At 39.0% G+C, this 13,697-nt stretch overlaps 1 protein-coding gene across 4 annotated transcripts in view; it reads left to right on the forward strand.

Annotated features, from left to right (window-relative positions):
* Positions 1-2,199, forward strand: part of LOC131352262 (dipeptidyl aminopeptidase-like protein 6) — a 269,434-nt gene extending 267,235 nt beyond the window's left edge. For all 4 annotated transcript variants that reach the window (XM_058388254.1, XM_058388261.1, XM_058388238.1 and 1 more), the window contains one exon: positions 1,115-2,199. In XM_058388254.1, the coding sequence (XP_058244237.1) occupies positions 1,115-1,264 (150 nt within the window). In that variant the 3' untranslated portion in view covers positions 1,265-2,199. The remainder of the gene's footprint in view (positions 1-1,114) is intronic.
* Positions 2,200-13,697: the final 11,498 nt, after the last annotated feature.

Raw genomic sequence — 13,697 nt, forward strand, 5'->3', positions numbered from 1 at the left:
CATTTGCTAATTCTATGATAAAAAAAAACTCAACCCTGTTACATTCATGTCAGAATTGTCGGGTTCATTCAATTATTAATGACGCTGAGTGGATATCAGGGAAAAGACAGACAAAAAGAAAAAAAAACAGAGTTAGTGATTGACTCTGATAAAGAAATTACATCTGACTCTGATAAAGAAAAGGTAGGGGCAGTCGCTCAAGTGGTTAAGGCTCTGGGTTGTTGACTGAAGGATTGGGGTTCAAGCTCCACTGTTGGGCAATTGAGAAAGGCCCTTAACCCTCTGTGTTCCAGAGGGGCTGTATCATAGCTGCCCCATGCTCTCCTTTAGCTCAGTGAAATTGCTTTTGAGACAATTCTGGCCATTTTTCAGATCTAGAAAAGTGATCATATCAACGAAAAATGTTTATCAGTGTTTTTGTTTTAGTCCAGTCTCACTCTTAAAAAGATCACAGCATCTCATCCCCCCACAGGTGAGCGATCAGCAATCTGTCCAATGCTGTGTGTCTCAAGATGACTTAAATCAAGACTTTTCGGGAGTCTTCATCTGGTATGATGTCAGTGTTACATTTCTGTGATCATGGGGCAGTTGTTAAAGTTCTGGGTTGTTGATCGGAGGATCAGGGTTCAAGCACCACCAAGCTCCACTGTTGGGCAATTGAGCAAGGCCCTTAAACTGCTCTGCTCCAGCTGCCCCTGACCCCAACTACCTCAGCTGGGATATGCGAAAAAAAGAATTCCACTGTGCTGTAATGTATGTGTGGCGATAATAAAGGCTTCATGCTGTTCATGCCCTCAGTTCCTAAAGACATCAGAAGGTGGAAGCATTTAGTGATGGTTTTATGGTGCAAAACAGAACAGAGAGAATGTCCAGGCCAAAAGAAAAAGCACATCATGGTCATAGACAATGTCATAAACAAATGCTATCACAGTCAGCTCAGGGCAGAGCGTGCCAAGATCTATTCAGAAGATATCACTTAAATTCATATCAAGAATTAAATGCAGTTTATTTTGTTGATGTATTTTTAAAAATGGATAAAAATCTTAGAATTCTGAAAACACTTGAGTGGTAACATGAGCATTGACAATGTGTTTCTTGCCCTGTGGTTATCCAGATCTATCCAGATGAAGGTCACTTCTTGCACAGCGAGGCAACGAAGCAGCACCTCAGTCAGTCCCTGATCAACTTTTTCGAAGAGTGCTTCAGGCAACCAGACATCATTTTTGAGGAAGATCTGGAAGAGGAGAGCGAAGATGAGGGTTAATGTGTTCTTGCCCCGACACAACGCGTCCCAAGCACAAAGCCAGCTCCTTTTACCAGACAATATGCAACCTGTCCATTTCAGTCCTTTTATTTGTTTCCGTTTTCTCATTTGACCCCAATGTACGGAGAGTTTTCCTTTCTGTGGACTGGACGTGTTCTTCTCAGTGTCTACTGCTGCTGCAGCAGCTCTGTTAACTGAAGAAGTCCAGGGTCAATAAGGCAGAGAAGGCGGTCTCCAATCTGTCCATCACTTTGATTGACAGGTTGTTCTGGTTAACTGACTGCTGGCAGCAGTAGCCATCCACAAACCCTCCTGCCGGAACCTTCTGACGTTAAGAAGGATGTTTTTTTAGCACAAAAACGTGTCGAGCGAGCCTGAAGACTCTCGATTGTTCTGATGTGTAGATATTCACTGACGGTTGAGATGATGATGGAGTTTGTGATTGTAATTTGAATGTTCTCATATCTGGTCATGCTTGTGTCTGTTACTCTGATGTAAAATATCAAATGAACAAAACGTCAACTCGGGTATTGATTAAAATGTTTTTTTAAGTGTTCAAATTTTCCTTCCTGTTCATGACCTTAGAGCCTGGAGTGTGTATTTAAGTGATGTGGAATATTATATATTATTTTTCAAACAAATGGTGAGCAGATGAATAAGATGTCATTATTCATCAAAGTTGCACTATATATTTTTTTTTTTATTTATTTTTTTGTGATCATGGTGACCCAGCAATTCTATCCCGGATTCTTTCCTTCTTTCAGTGTCCATCTCTGCTAGTTGTTGCCGAATATGTGCTTTTCCTACAACAGCAGTTTATAAAGCATTGCATTCACTGTCTAAATATATAAATATATGTGTATATATGTTAAAAATAAAGTTATCATCTTTTGAGAAATAAGCTCCTCAGGTCTAGTAGTTCAAGATGCAGTTATTTGCCATTTGTACAGTATATATATATATATATATATATATATATATATATATATATATATATTTACTGGTAGTGTATATCTATATATATATATATATATATATATATATATATATATATATATAGATATACACTACCAGTCAAAAGTTTGGACATACCTTTTAATTCAATGTTTTTTGTTTAGGGATTTATTTTCTACATTCTAGAACAATCCTGGAGATTTCAAAACTATGAAATAACACACATGGACTTCAGTAATCCATATGTAATGACAACAAAAAACAGTCAGTTGTTATTTTAAGACACGAAGGTCAGGTGTTCTGGAATAGTTCTTGCAAGAACAGTATCGTCAAGTGCATTTGCAAAACCCATCAAGCACCATGATGAAACTGGCTCACATGAAGACCATCCCAGTAAAGCAAGACCAGAACTGACCTCTGCTGCAGAGGAGAAGTTCATTTAGAGTTACCAGCCTCAGAAATCACCAATTAACAGCACCTCAGATTAGAGGCGTTATGAAGGCTTTACAGAGCATCAGTAGCAGACATATCTCAATATCAACTGTTCAAAGGACATTATTGTGGGTTTCGGCCGCCTTCAGCATTGTTTTACAATGTAGAGAGAAATAAACATCAGGAAAGACCATGGGATTAGAAGGTGTGTCCTGGTAGTGTTGGAAGGTTGACTGGTAGTGTATATATATATATATATATATATATATATATATACACTCAGAAAAAAATGTAAAAAATAATGAGTTTCTCCTGTTTTTTTCTTCCAGGTTCATGTATTGGTGAGATGAAGTGTTTTGTTTCATTTTTTTGTGAACTGCTGACAAAATTCAAAATATAACTGTTATTTAGAGTGTATATTTAAAGGAAATGACAACGCATCAAAATAACCCAAGATCATGCAGTATTTGCAGAGCTTTAATAACTCAAATAAAACAAAATGTAAATCATTTGTAAACAAATTGTGTTAATGCTTTGGCTAAACAACATTAAGAAATCAGTATTTGGTGGAATAACCCCAAATTCCATGCGTTTTGGCTCCATGATCTCCACCAGTTTTTCACATTGCTGTTGGGGAACTTTATACCACTCTTTTTGGTTTTTGACCATCCATCTTTGTCTTGATGACATTCCAGAAGTTTTCAATAGGGTTCACATCTGAAGATTTTGCAGTGGTCTCTTTTTTCAGAGCTATATATATATATATATATACACTATATTGCCAAAAGTATTCTCTCACCTGCCTTGACTCACATATGAACTTAAGTGACATCCCATTCCTAATCCATAGTGTTCAATATGACGTCGGTCCACCCTTTGCAGCTATAACAGCTTCAACTCTTCTGGGAAGGCTGTCCACAAGGTTTAGGAGTGTGTTTATGGGAATTTTTGACCATTCTTCCAGAAGCGCATTTGTGAGGTCACACACTGATGTTGGACGAGAAGGCCTGGCTCTCAGTCTCCGCTCTAATTCATCCCAAAGGTGTTCTATCGGGTTGAGGTCAGGACTCTGTGCAGGCCAGTCAAGTTCATCCACACCAGACTCTGTCATCCATGTCTTTATGGACCTTGCTTTGGTCACTGGTGCACAGTCATGTTGGAAGAGGAAGGGGCCAGCTCCAAACTGTTCCCACAAAGTTGGGAGCATGGAATTGTCCAAAATGTCTTGGTATGCTGAAGCATTCAGAGTTCCTTTCAGTGGAACTAAGGGGCCAAGCCCAGCTCCTGAAAAACAATTATAGTTTTATATATATTATAATACAGCTGACAGTTGACTGTGGAATATTTAGGAGCGAGGAAATTTCACGACTGGATTTGTTGCACAGGTGGCATCCTATCACAGTTCCACGCTGGAATTCACTGAGCTCCTGAGAGCGACCCATTCTTTCACAAATGTTTGTAAAAACAGTCTGCATGCCTAGGTGCTTGATTTTATACACCTGTGGCCATGGAAGTGATTGGAACACCTGATTCTGATTATTTGGATGGGTGAGCGAATACTTTTGGCAATATAGTGTATATATATATATGGTCATTCGTCCATTTTCTGTAGCACTTATCATACACAAGGAAACTGGCGCCTGACCAGCAGAACTCGTGAGACATCAGAGGACATCCCATCCCAGGGCGCACACTCACACACCATGGCCAAGAGTCTGCAACAAATATATCTCTTGGTTTTGGGGAGGAACCCGGAGGAAACCCATGAAGCACATGGAGAACATGCAATCTTCATGCACAAAGAATGGAGATATGAACCAAAAACCCAGTTGTGGCAGTGTGAGGCAAACATGCTATCTACTAAACTAGTGTGTTACATTTCACAATACATTTACATACTAATCCTTATACACAAGTAAAAAAAAATCACAGTATACATGTATTACATTAATACTAGCAATAACTGCATTCAAGACAAGATCATGAAGCAAACCAACTCTGGATCCCTCAGACATCAGTGACTATATCACTTCTATCAAAAAACCTCAAACAAACTGCTTACAATCAACTGTGTCTGTGTCTCACAGAACATCTCAGAGCCTAACAAGTCCGGCTTCAAAGCAGTACATTCCACAGAAACTGCCCTGTCATTAGATCAGCCAAACCTTCTTCAGTCCTCATGCTTCTTGATCTTTAACAGCATCTGACAAGGTCAACCACAAGACTCACTTGTCCATCCTCATGAGGCTTGGGATTCATGGCAGGGACACTCATACCAGGTGACATGGATGAGATCCACATCTGCTCCATGCAACACTCCAGTAGTGACCCTCAGTACTCATCTCCCTGGACAATTCACAGACATCACCTTCTGTCATTGCATGCAACAATGAGGTAACCATGGAAACTCAACTGTCCTTCTCCTGTCACTTTACTAATCTCACAGACTTGTACTGGTTTCCTTTTCACAACACCTTCATAAGATCTCCCACACTACTCCATTGCTTTGCTCCCTTGCTGCATCAGATTTAAAAAACTGATGCTTGCCTATAAAGTGTACTACACCCACCTACCTCAAAGCACTCGTAACATCCCACACTACACAGCGCTCTCTCCGATCCTCCAGCATTATTTGTCTGCTCCTACCATCTCTCAGGGTACATCAAGGGTTTTTCTCTTGTGGCGACTAAGTAATAGAATGAACTTCCATTAGACATCTGAACAGCTGAGTCCCTGGCTGTCCTCAGATGACAAATAAAGACTTGCCTCTTCATGGAGCACTTAAATTAGCAGCTCTTGTGATTTTTTTAAACTCATAGTCTATTACCTAGTGAACCAGTATCAGGACAAATTTATTGATTAAGCACTTCTTAATGTTACTCTAGATAATGGCATCTGCCAAATGCCATAAATGTAAAGTGTAACATCAACAGTCCTATTTAGGTGACAGTCAAACTTAGGGGAGTCTATGGACTCTGCAATGATCTTTTTTTGGCACAGGAATAATAGTGAAGTATTTTGGAAAGATCTGTTGGATGTTGAATATGTTAATATTTACTACATCCAGCTGTTCAGAACAGGTCCTCAGTATCTTTAGTGGAAAGCCATCGAGACCAGCTGCATCAATTAACTTCCTACAGAGCCTAATAAACTTCTGAATGTGTTACCCTTAGTGCAAGGTTACCATGTTTAGAAGTGAGTTTGATGGCGGTGTCATCAAATAGTGCATAGAGTGCAAGTGTGGTGTGATTCACCTCAGTGCTATAACTTTAGCATTCTTCCATCCATCCATCTTTCTATTATCTACAGTGAGTGACGTGGAACCTTGAGCCTATCCCAGAAGACACTTAAGATATGCTCTCACAGGAAAGCCATCTTGATTCATGAAGCCTACAGTATCTAGGTGAAGATTATCTACTATAAAACCTTTTTTTTAACTTCCTAAACTCTCTTTTGATCAGGTCTATTTGAACAGGTTTACTATTTTACCTGTTGTATTTGTGTACAATTCTTAAGTTTTGCTTTTTACAATTTTTAAGTTTTGCTCTACACAGTTTTGACTGTGTAGAGCTTCATATCTTCTCCCCGTGTCTGCATGGGTTCTCTTGTTTCTTCCCACCTGCCAAAACTTGCCTTTCAGACTGGCTATGCTAAATTTCCTCAAGGTCTAAATGAGAGTGAATATGCACTAGTCCTTCCAGGGTGTATTCCCTTCTGGCAGGATGTTTTGAGAAAGAAAGGCTTCAGATCCACCATGAACCTGATCAGGATAAAGTGCTTACTGAAAATGAAAGAATTTGGATAAGGGTTATCAATAGGATCAATAGGATTAAGCTACTAAGCTAAAAACTCCATCATAGTTGTTAAACTGATGAACCATTTAGAGAGGTTACAAAGATGTTTGTTGCTGTTAGGAAATGATTATGATTATGAAAGGAACTTCATTTGAGCGTAATGCTATTTGATGTTTGTGGCCTTGCATTGGTGTGAAGGTGGTTCTCATCAAATGACCTGCTCCAGAACTCCTGTGATTTGAACAATAAATAATCTTGTGGTAAACGTTACAGCCCTCCATACAGGAACTAGAAAAAGATCACCAGTTTAAATTGCAGGAACATTTTTTACTCCGGTTGTTGACTCTGACATAAAGAGTCTACCAGCAGAATCCTAGACATTTTGGATGCTGTACCCAGAGGCAAGACATTTTACTGGTCCTGTTTATCTTCCCCGACACATGCCATTCACTCAAAGATCTGCTCAGAACAGCAGGTGAAGATAGCCGAGGGCACGTTCAGGAGTGTTTGTGGTCCAGGCTGCTTTTAATGTTAAATGTCAGTGCAGAAGGAGAGGCGGAGGTCGACTCGAAGTAAACAGGGGTCTACATAACAGCAGGGTGAGCTCAGCGGCTGAATTTATGTCCTGTAGCTCTGCATCCAACTGCTTATGTCCTTCTCATCCACAGACATAAATCCACAGCATGAAATCTGACCATGAACAGACTGATGTATGTGTGTGTGTGTGTACAGCCCATATATTCTTATTACCCCAGTTCTCAACAAATAATAGCATGAATCCAGTGTCATGGTTTCTGAACTTACAATTCTGTAAAGAACCTACCTAAAGACCGGCGTTTAAATGCTGAACTTGTTTTATTCAGCAAAATGGATTAATTGGATTACATTAATGAAATCCTGTCCATATCCCCCGGATTACTAATCACACACACACCTGCATTCCCAATCAGACTAATCCCCTTAAATAACCCAGATATTCCTCTGTTCATTCTGTGGTCAGACTCCCAGTGTTTTCTGTTCGCTTCACCATTTGAGTTGGCTGTTGATCTCTTTTAAGAACCCTGAATTTGTATCCAAATCCTGTGCGAGGTCCTGAAACATATATAGGAGGTGTTTGAAATGTAAAAATGCTGCCCAACGCTGCTTGGTGGAAAGCAGGCATCAAGTCATAAATGAATCAAATGTTTGCATACAGTATAATGCTGTCTTCTGGATGTCAGGGTTAGCAGCCATGTTCGCGTGTGTCAGTTTCCTCAAATATCTTACTTTATTTAGTATTCTGAATCATTTCTGAGTGTACAGCCTAACAAATCATTCAGTGAAACGTTTACAAATGGCGTAATAAAACATACAAACCTGTGGTGTGGTCCAAAATGATGATCTACCTACAGATCTTCTGAATCTTCAGGATTAGATATAACACAGAGTGTGGAAGAGCTTAAAAAATAGCAAGTCTCCTCAAGCCACTTTACAACTAGAATTAAACTTGTTACTATATTAGAATTAAAATCTATAACAGTTTATAGGTTCATATGATGGTGAGTGATGTTTTTGCTCTGATTTCTGTATACTGGGTACAGGAGAACCTCAGAACCAAGGACAGGAGAGGACTGCCGCTTGGATGTGCTTCATAAACATGCCTTGTTACTGTGATAAAAAGGAAAAAGTCAGTGTTGTGTGAAAAGATCATTTGACTAAAGATTAGATGCCTTCCAGCCAGGAGGAAGTGTCCCAGGTAGCACATTAGCACTCTCAGGAGAAAAGGAGTGTCCTCATCAGGCAGCAGCTCCCCACTGAGGTACCTTCATTTGGCCAGATTTGAAAGCAATGTGTTTTTTTCACACAAAAGCCAGTCGCCAAAAATCACAGAACAGAGTGTTGCCTTGATGGAAGTGTTGATCTGCACAATATTAGCTAAATGGCTAAAATTAACTAGCTTGTATGAATTCCATCAGTCAGCATTACAGTCCCAGTGCAGTGAGTTCTGTCTTTGTGTTTTGTTCCTTTGTTCATGTGTTAGTCCATCATGCCTTTGTCTTGTCGTTACTCTGTAGTGTTCAGCTATTCTACGCTATTCTTTGATTAGTTTGTCGGGATAAACTCTGCCGTATCTCTGTAGATTTGTAGGATTGTGTTTACTGTACAGTATTTTCATAATTTTGAGCTTTATATGTTCTCAGTGTCACCCAGGTTCTCTTTGGAGTCTGGTTCCTCTCAAGGTTTCTTTCTCTTACCATCTAAGGGAGTTTTTCCTCGCCACAGTTGCCTCAGTCTTGCCCATTAAGGATTAGGGATTAAGGATTTGTCTAATATTAATCTTGAGCTTTTGTACTATATTGCTTATGTCCTGTAAAGCAGCTTTGAGACAACTGTTAGACAAATAAAATTGAATTGAATTGAATATGTTTAGATTGTAGATTATTCCTGTTTAACTTGAGCTCAGCTAGCTGTAGACAATGATTGAGATTTTTTGAAAATAAACTAATAAATAACTACTCTGTGGTCCATTTTTGTTGTAAGATTATTTAAATACACTGTTTTGTGACTTTGCTGCCAAGCCTCGTGGAAGCAGTTTGTAAATATCAGTGATACACAGTCAGTGGGCAGAAATGATTCACTATATGAACAAAGCTAGCTAATGCTAATGGAGTTTAACCTGCAGTTGCTGTGGCTTGTTTTTGTAGCATCTGATTATCACCTCGTTGTCTACTAACAAAAAGACACTCATCAGTTTCCTCTAGGTTTGGTCCAGAATTAAGTATAAATGCAGACAGTTACTGTTAGAAAGATGATGCTATTATATATAACTCCTTGTCCAGTAACTCATCATCAGTGCAGATTACAATATCTTTGAAGTAAAGGAATTATATTCTTTATTTAGCTCCTTTATTGCTATAACATTTCTGGACACATCTATAAAATAAAGTAACATCGTTGTTGATGATGAGGTGAAAAATCACAAATATACTTCATTTCAACCTGCTATGATTGATATTTCTTCAACTGAGGTTCAGGACTGAAGCGGAAAAAAAAAACAGACATCTGATTTGGTTCATATGAACAGAACAGCTTTTTAATCAATTGTAATTTTCAAGCTCGTTACTGACTTTCCTAATGTTTCCCCATCCCTCTGTTCACTACCTCCTAAGCATTTATGTAGGAGATCTTTTTTAAAAAAAAAAAAAAAAAAAAGCTATCTCCAGCTGGCTTTCAGGAAAATGGCCACCTAAGTATCCAGGATAAAGCCCCTGCTGCGGCGCTGTGACAGACATTAGTATTTCCATTCTGCAGATTATGTTTTAAACAGGCTCATCACACCCGACTGAGCACTAACAGGCCGGAGATCTCTCTGTTCCATTAATGGTACATCATGTAATTAAATTTTTCCATTCCAGATTAATGGCCTTTAAATATTTGCAATTCAAACAAGGCTGTGTTTTCTTTCCTCCTGTCTTTTTTATAGCCCTGGATTAATGATCACCAGCAAGAATTAAAACAAAGAGCTTGAGGTTTGTTCAGCAGACAGATTAAACTGTACTGTTCTAAAGACATAATTAGCGTGACATTCACAGAAGTAATAATAATAAGTAAAATACGATCATTGATTAGTTTGATATCTTTTTTTGTGGGTAGCATTCTAAATTATTTGGAACTAATTCAGCGGAGTTCACTTTCCAGCCACCAGAGGTCATCCTCACTTACATCACTTTTTTTAATTAATTTCTTCCTTTGTTGTCTGCTGCGCTTTCTTTCTGCTTCATACACACCTGATTCATGTTTCCCTGAATTAGGTACCTAATAAAGGGCTGTGTTTTTCATCCTTAGTTGCTAAGCATTGTGTTGTCTTGGTGTGATTTTAGTGAGTCGCCCAGGACCTTGCCTTGCTTTATCTAGTCCTTCTTTTTGTTATAATTCTTTGCTTCTTTTTTAGCCTTTCCTTGCTTTCCTTCTTTAACCACCAAAGACTCTTTTCTTCCACCTGACTGCCTGGGCACATTTGTGAGACTTTGTGTTTTGCCCTTATAAACGAATGGTAATCATTTGAAGCTGAATAAGAGACTCAGGTAAAAGGGACTGCACTTAATAATGAAATAAAGTGCGGAATTTCAAGAATGTAATTATTTTCCTCAGACTACATGCACAGGGACTTTGTTCTCCTTCACTCCCATGAGTGTGTGCAGTTTCCTAATGCCTGAGGAATATCAACTAAAATATTAATCCATTTGAGTGCACAGAGCTGCTGAGTGCAGGATTCTGAGTGTGTTGATGAATTTCCTATAACAGCAGCCCTGAGTGTAGTGTAGCGGCACTTCACTTTATATTCATGTTAAACCCGCTTGTTCTAAACAGATTCGTTGAAGTTTTCTGTAAGGAGAAATGTGTGTATGATGTGTGGAGTCTTCAGTGTCAGCACTGTGAAGTTTTCCCACGTCTTCAGGATCATCTTTGAGGTTTTTCAGTAACATGACAAACATGTTGGGTTAGTGATGGAACGACTGCTTACAGCTGCTATAACATAACAGGAACTAAATAAACTTTAGATGAACTGATATTTAAAAAGATCATGTGTTGTTCTTTATTAAATACAATAATTCTCAGCACGTTTCAGAGGTATAAGAGGAATAAAACACATAGGAATGGTGTAGATCTGCTAACAGTGTAACCCTGCTTCATCACAGCAATGACCAAAACACCACAAGACACTGTGGTTTATTTCTATGTTTGACCATAGACTGATTATATATACAGTATTTTCCTTCCTAAGCGTCCTCTATCTCTGGATTTTAAAGTCACAGGCATGCATGCCCTCTGCTGGTCACATGGTGGAATAACATGCAGGTGTTTCATACACAGGTTTAGTTTTATGAAACCCTCCTAGTCCTTATGTCATAGATCTAGGTATAGATTGATACTAGGTCTTTCTTACCGCGTATGCTATGTGTTGATGTGCAAATGTTCTGTATATAACATCATGATTCGATTTATCCCTCATTTGAAATGAAGCTCCTGTGGTAATGAGTCTCATCTGTTTCATTTATAAAGATGTTTCCCCTCACGTCTGTCTTAATCAGTTAAAGCTGCACAAAGATCCTTCTGGGAATCGTCACCTAAAGACCAAGCCGATTAGACAAAGATTTGAGTTCTGTGCTCTGATTGGTCAAAAGGTGTTGATTAGTTTTTTTGACAGTTGTGCAGCTGCACATCACAGCTTTTTTTTTATCATCCTTCCACTTATATTATCTGTCATTAAATGTAACGATGAACTGATTTTACAAAGTCTGACATGTCAATAAATTTATGTTATAACAAAATAAAACACTGCTGTTATAGGAAAATAATCAACTTTTCTTTTATTGCTTACTGAAGTAGAGTTTTCACATAAGATGGAGGATGATTTTCTTGGTTTAAAGTCAAGGTTTTATGCGTAAATCTCTTTAAACCTTTCTCTGTGTGTGTGTGTGTGTTTTCACACAGTGCTTTAGGGGAGCACTGGGCACAGGAGCTGTGATTATGTGCTAATTAGATCGCTGCAAGCCGAGTGTGACATGCTGCTTCGTATTTCCTTCAGTTACGAGTCCCTCTGGACGGTGTGTGTGGGCGAGACGTGAGGAATAACATTAATCACTAAAGTCACAGAGGAGCGGTTACCCGAGAAACTACTCGAACAAAACAACACAATAATAACATCCAACATCTAATCTAATAATCATTAATTTATTAAATATGTAGCAAGGCACAATGATGTTAACCCTCCACTTCCTGCTATTAACCCTTTACTTCCTGCTATTAGCCCTCCATTTCCTGCTATTAGCCCTTCACTTTCTGCTATTAGCCCTTCACTTCCTGCTCTTTACCTTCTCCTCCTCCTAAAAGCCCTCCACTTTCTGCTATTAACCCTCGACTTCCTGCTATTAACTCTCCACTTCTTGCTATTAGCCCTCCACTTCCTGCTATTAACTCTCCACTTCCTGCTATTAGCCCTCCACTTCTTGCTGTTAAAACTTAAATTCCTGCTATTAGCTCTTTACTTCCTTCTTTTAACCAGTCACTTCCTCCTATTAGCCCTCCACTTCCTGCTATTAACCCTTCACTTCCTGCTATTAACCCTTCACTTCCTGCTATTAGTGCTTCACTTCCTGTTCTTCATTTTTTTTTATCTTAAAGCAGATTATTCCCTCATGTGTATAGATTAATTCATTATTTAAGAGCTGCAACCAGACTAACAGTAACACTGTGAACTTATGTGAGTTCAGTGATGGACTCAGTGATGGTTCTGATGACTCCGGGGTTTAAACGCTTCTTAATTCAATTAAATAACTTGAACACACTCAATTCCGGACATTTCTCTGAACATCTCTCATGACCTAGAAGCTATTGAAGGAATTGTGTTTTTTTAAATAAAAATTAAAATAAAAATAAAAAAAGAGATTTTTTGGGATACAAAGAGGTGTACCCTGTGGAGGTGTTCAAGTAGATCATTTTGGTACTAGATTTGGCTCACAGGGTAACATGACCTAGAAGCTATTGAAGAAATAGTTTTTTTTATTAAAAAATAAATTAAAGCAAATTAATTCACATGATACATAATTAATACTATCAATTAATTCAATTTTTATTTATAAATAAACAAATGCTGTTTGCAATGCCGCATGCCATATGTATATTTAAGAAGAAATTAGAATAACTGGGGAACGTAGTCAGTTAAGTAACAAGTACCACATTTCAGTCGTACAGAAATTTGTCAACGGTCCCTAAACTAGCGCTTCCGAATGTCCGTCTAATGTCCGAATATCAAACTTCACCGCGGTTCTCATTATGTCGTGATCACGTGAAAACTACTTTTGTTATCTCGAGATCACGAGAAACCTCTGCCTAGCATTCTGCTCGCCAATGTCCAGTCTCTGGAGAACAATCTTGATGACCTCAGGACCAGGGTAAAGTTTGGTTGGGCAACCATGTCTCACCCTCATCACTGGAGCCCCCCAGGGCTATGTTCTGAGCCCCCTGCTGTACTCACTGTACACTGTGGCCACTTCCTGCTCCACCAACATCATTAAGTTTGCAGACGATACTGTGGTGGTGGGCCTGATCTTCAACAACGATGAGACGGCCTACCTAGAGGAGGTTAGAAACCTGGAATTATGGTGCCAGGTCAACAATCTCCTCCTGAACGTCAGCAAGACTAAGGAGCTGATAGTGGACTTTAGCCCAAAGCAGGAGAGGAATTACCAGCCCCTGACTATCAACGGGAC

Source organism: Hemibagrus wyckioides, linkage group LG01 (genome assembly GCF_019097595.1).
Source record: "Hemibagrus wyckioides isolate EC202008001 linkage group LG01, SWU_Hwy_1.0, whole genome shotgun sequence".
Taxonomy (NCBI): Eukaryota; Metazoa; Chordata; class Actinopteri; order Siluriformes; family Bagridae; genus Hemibagrus; species Hemibagrus wyckioides.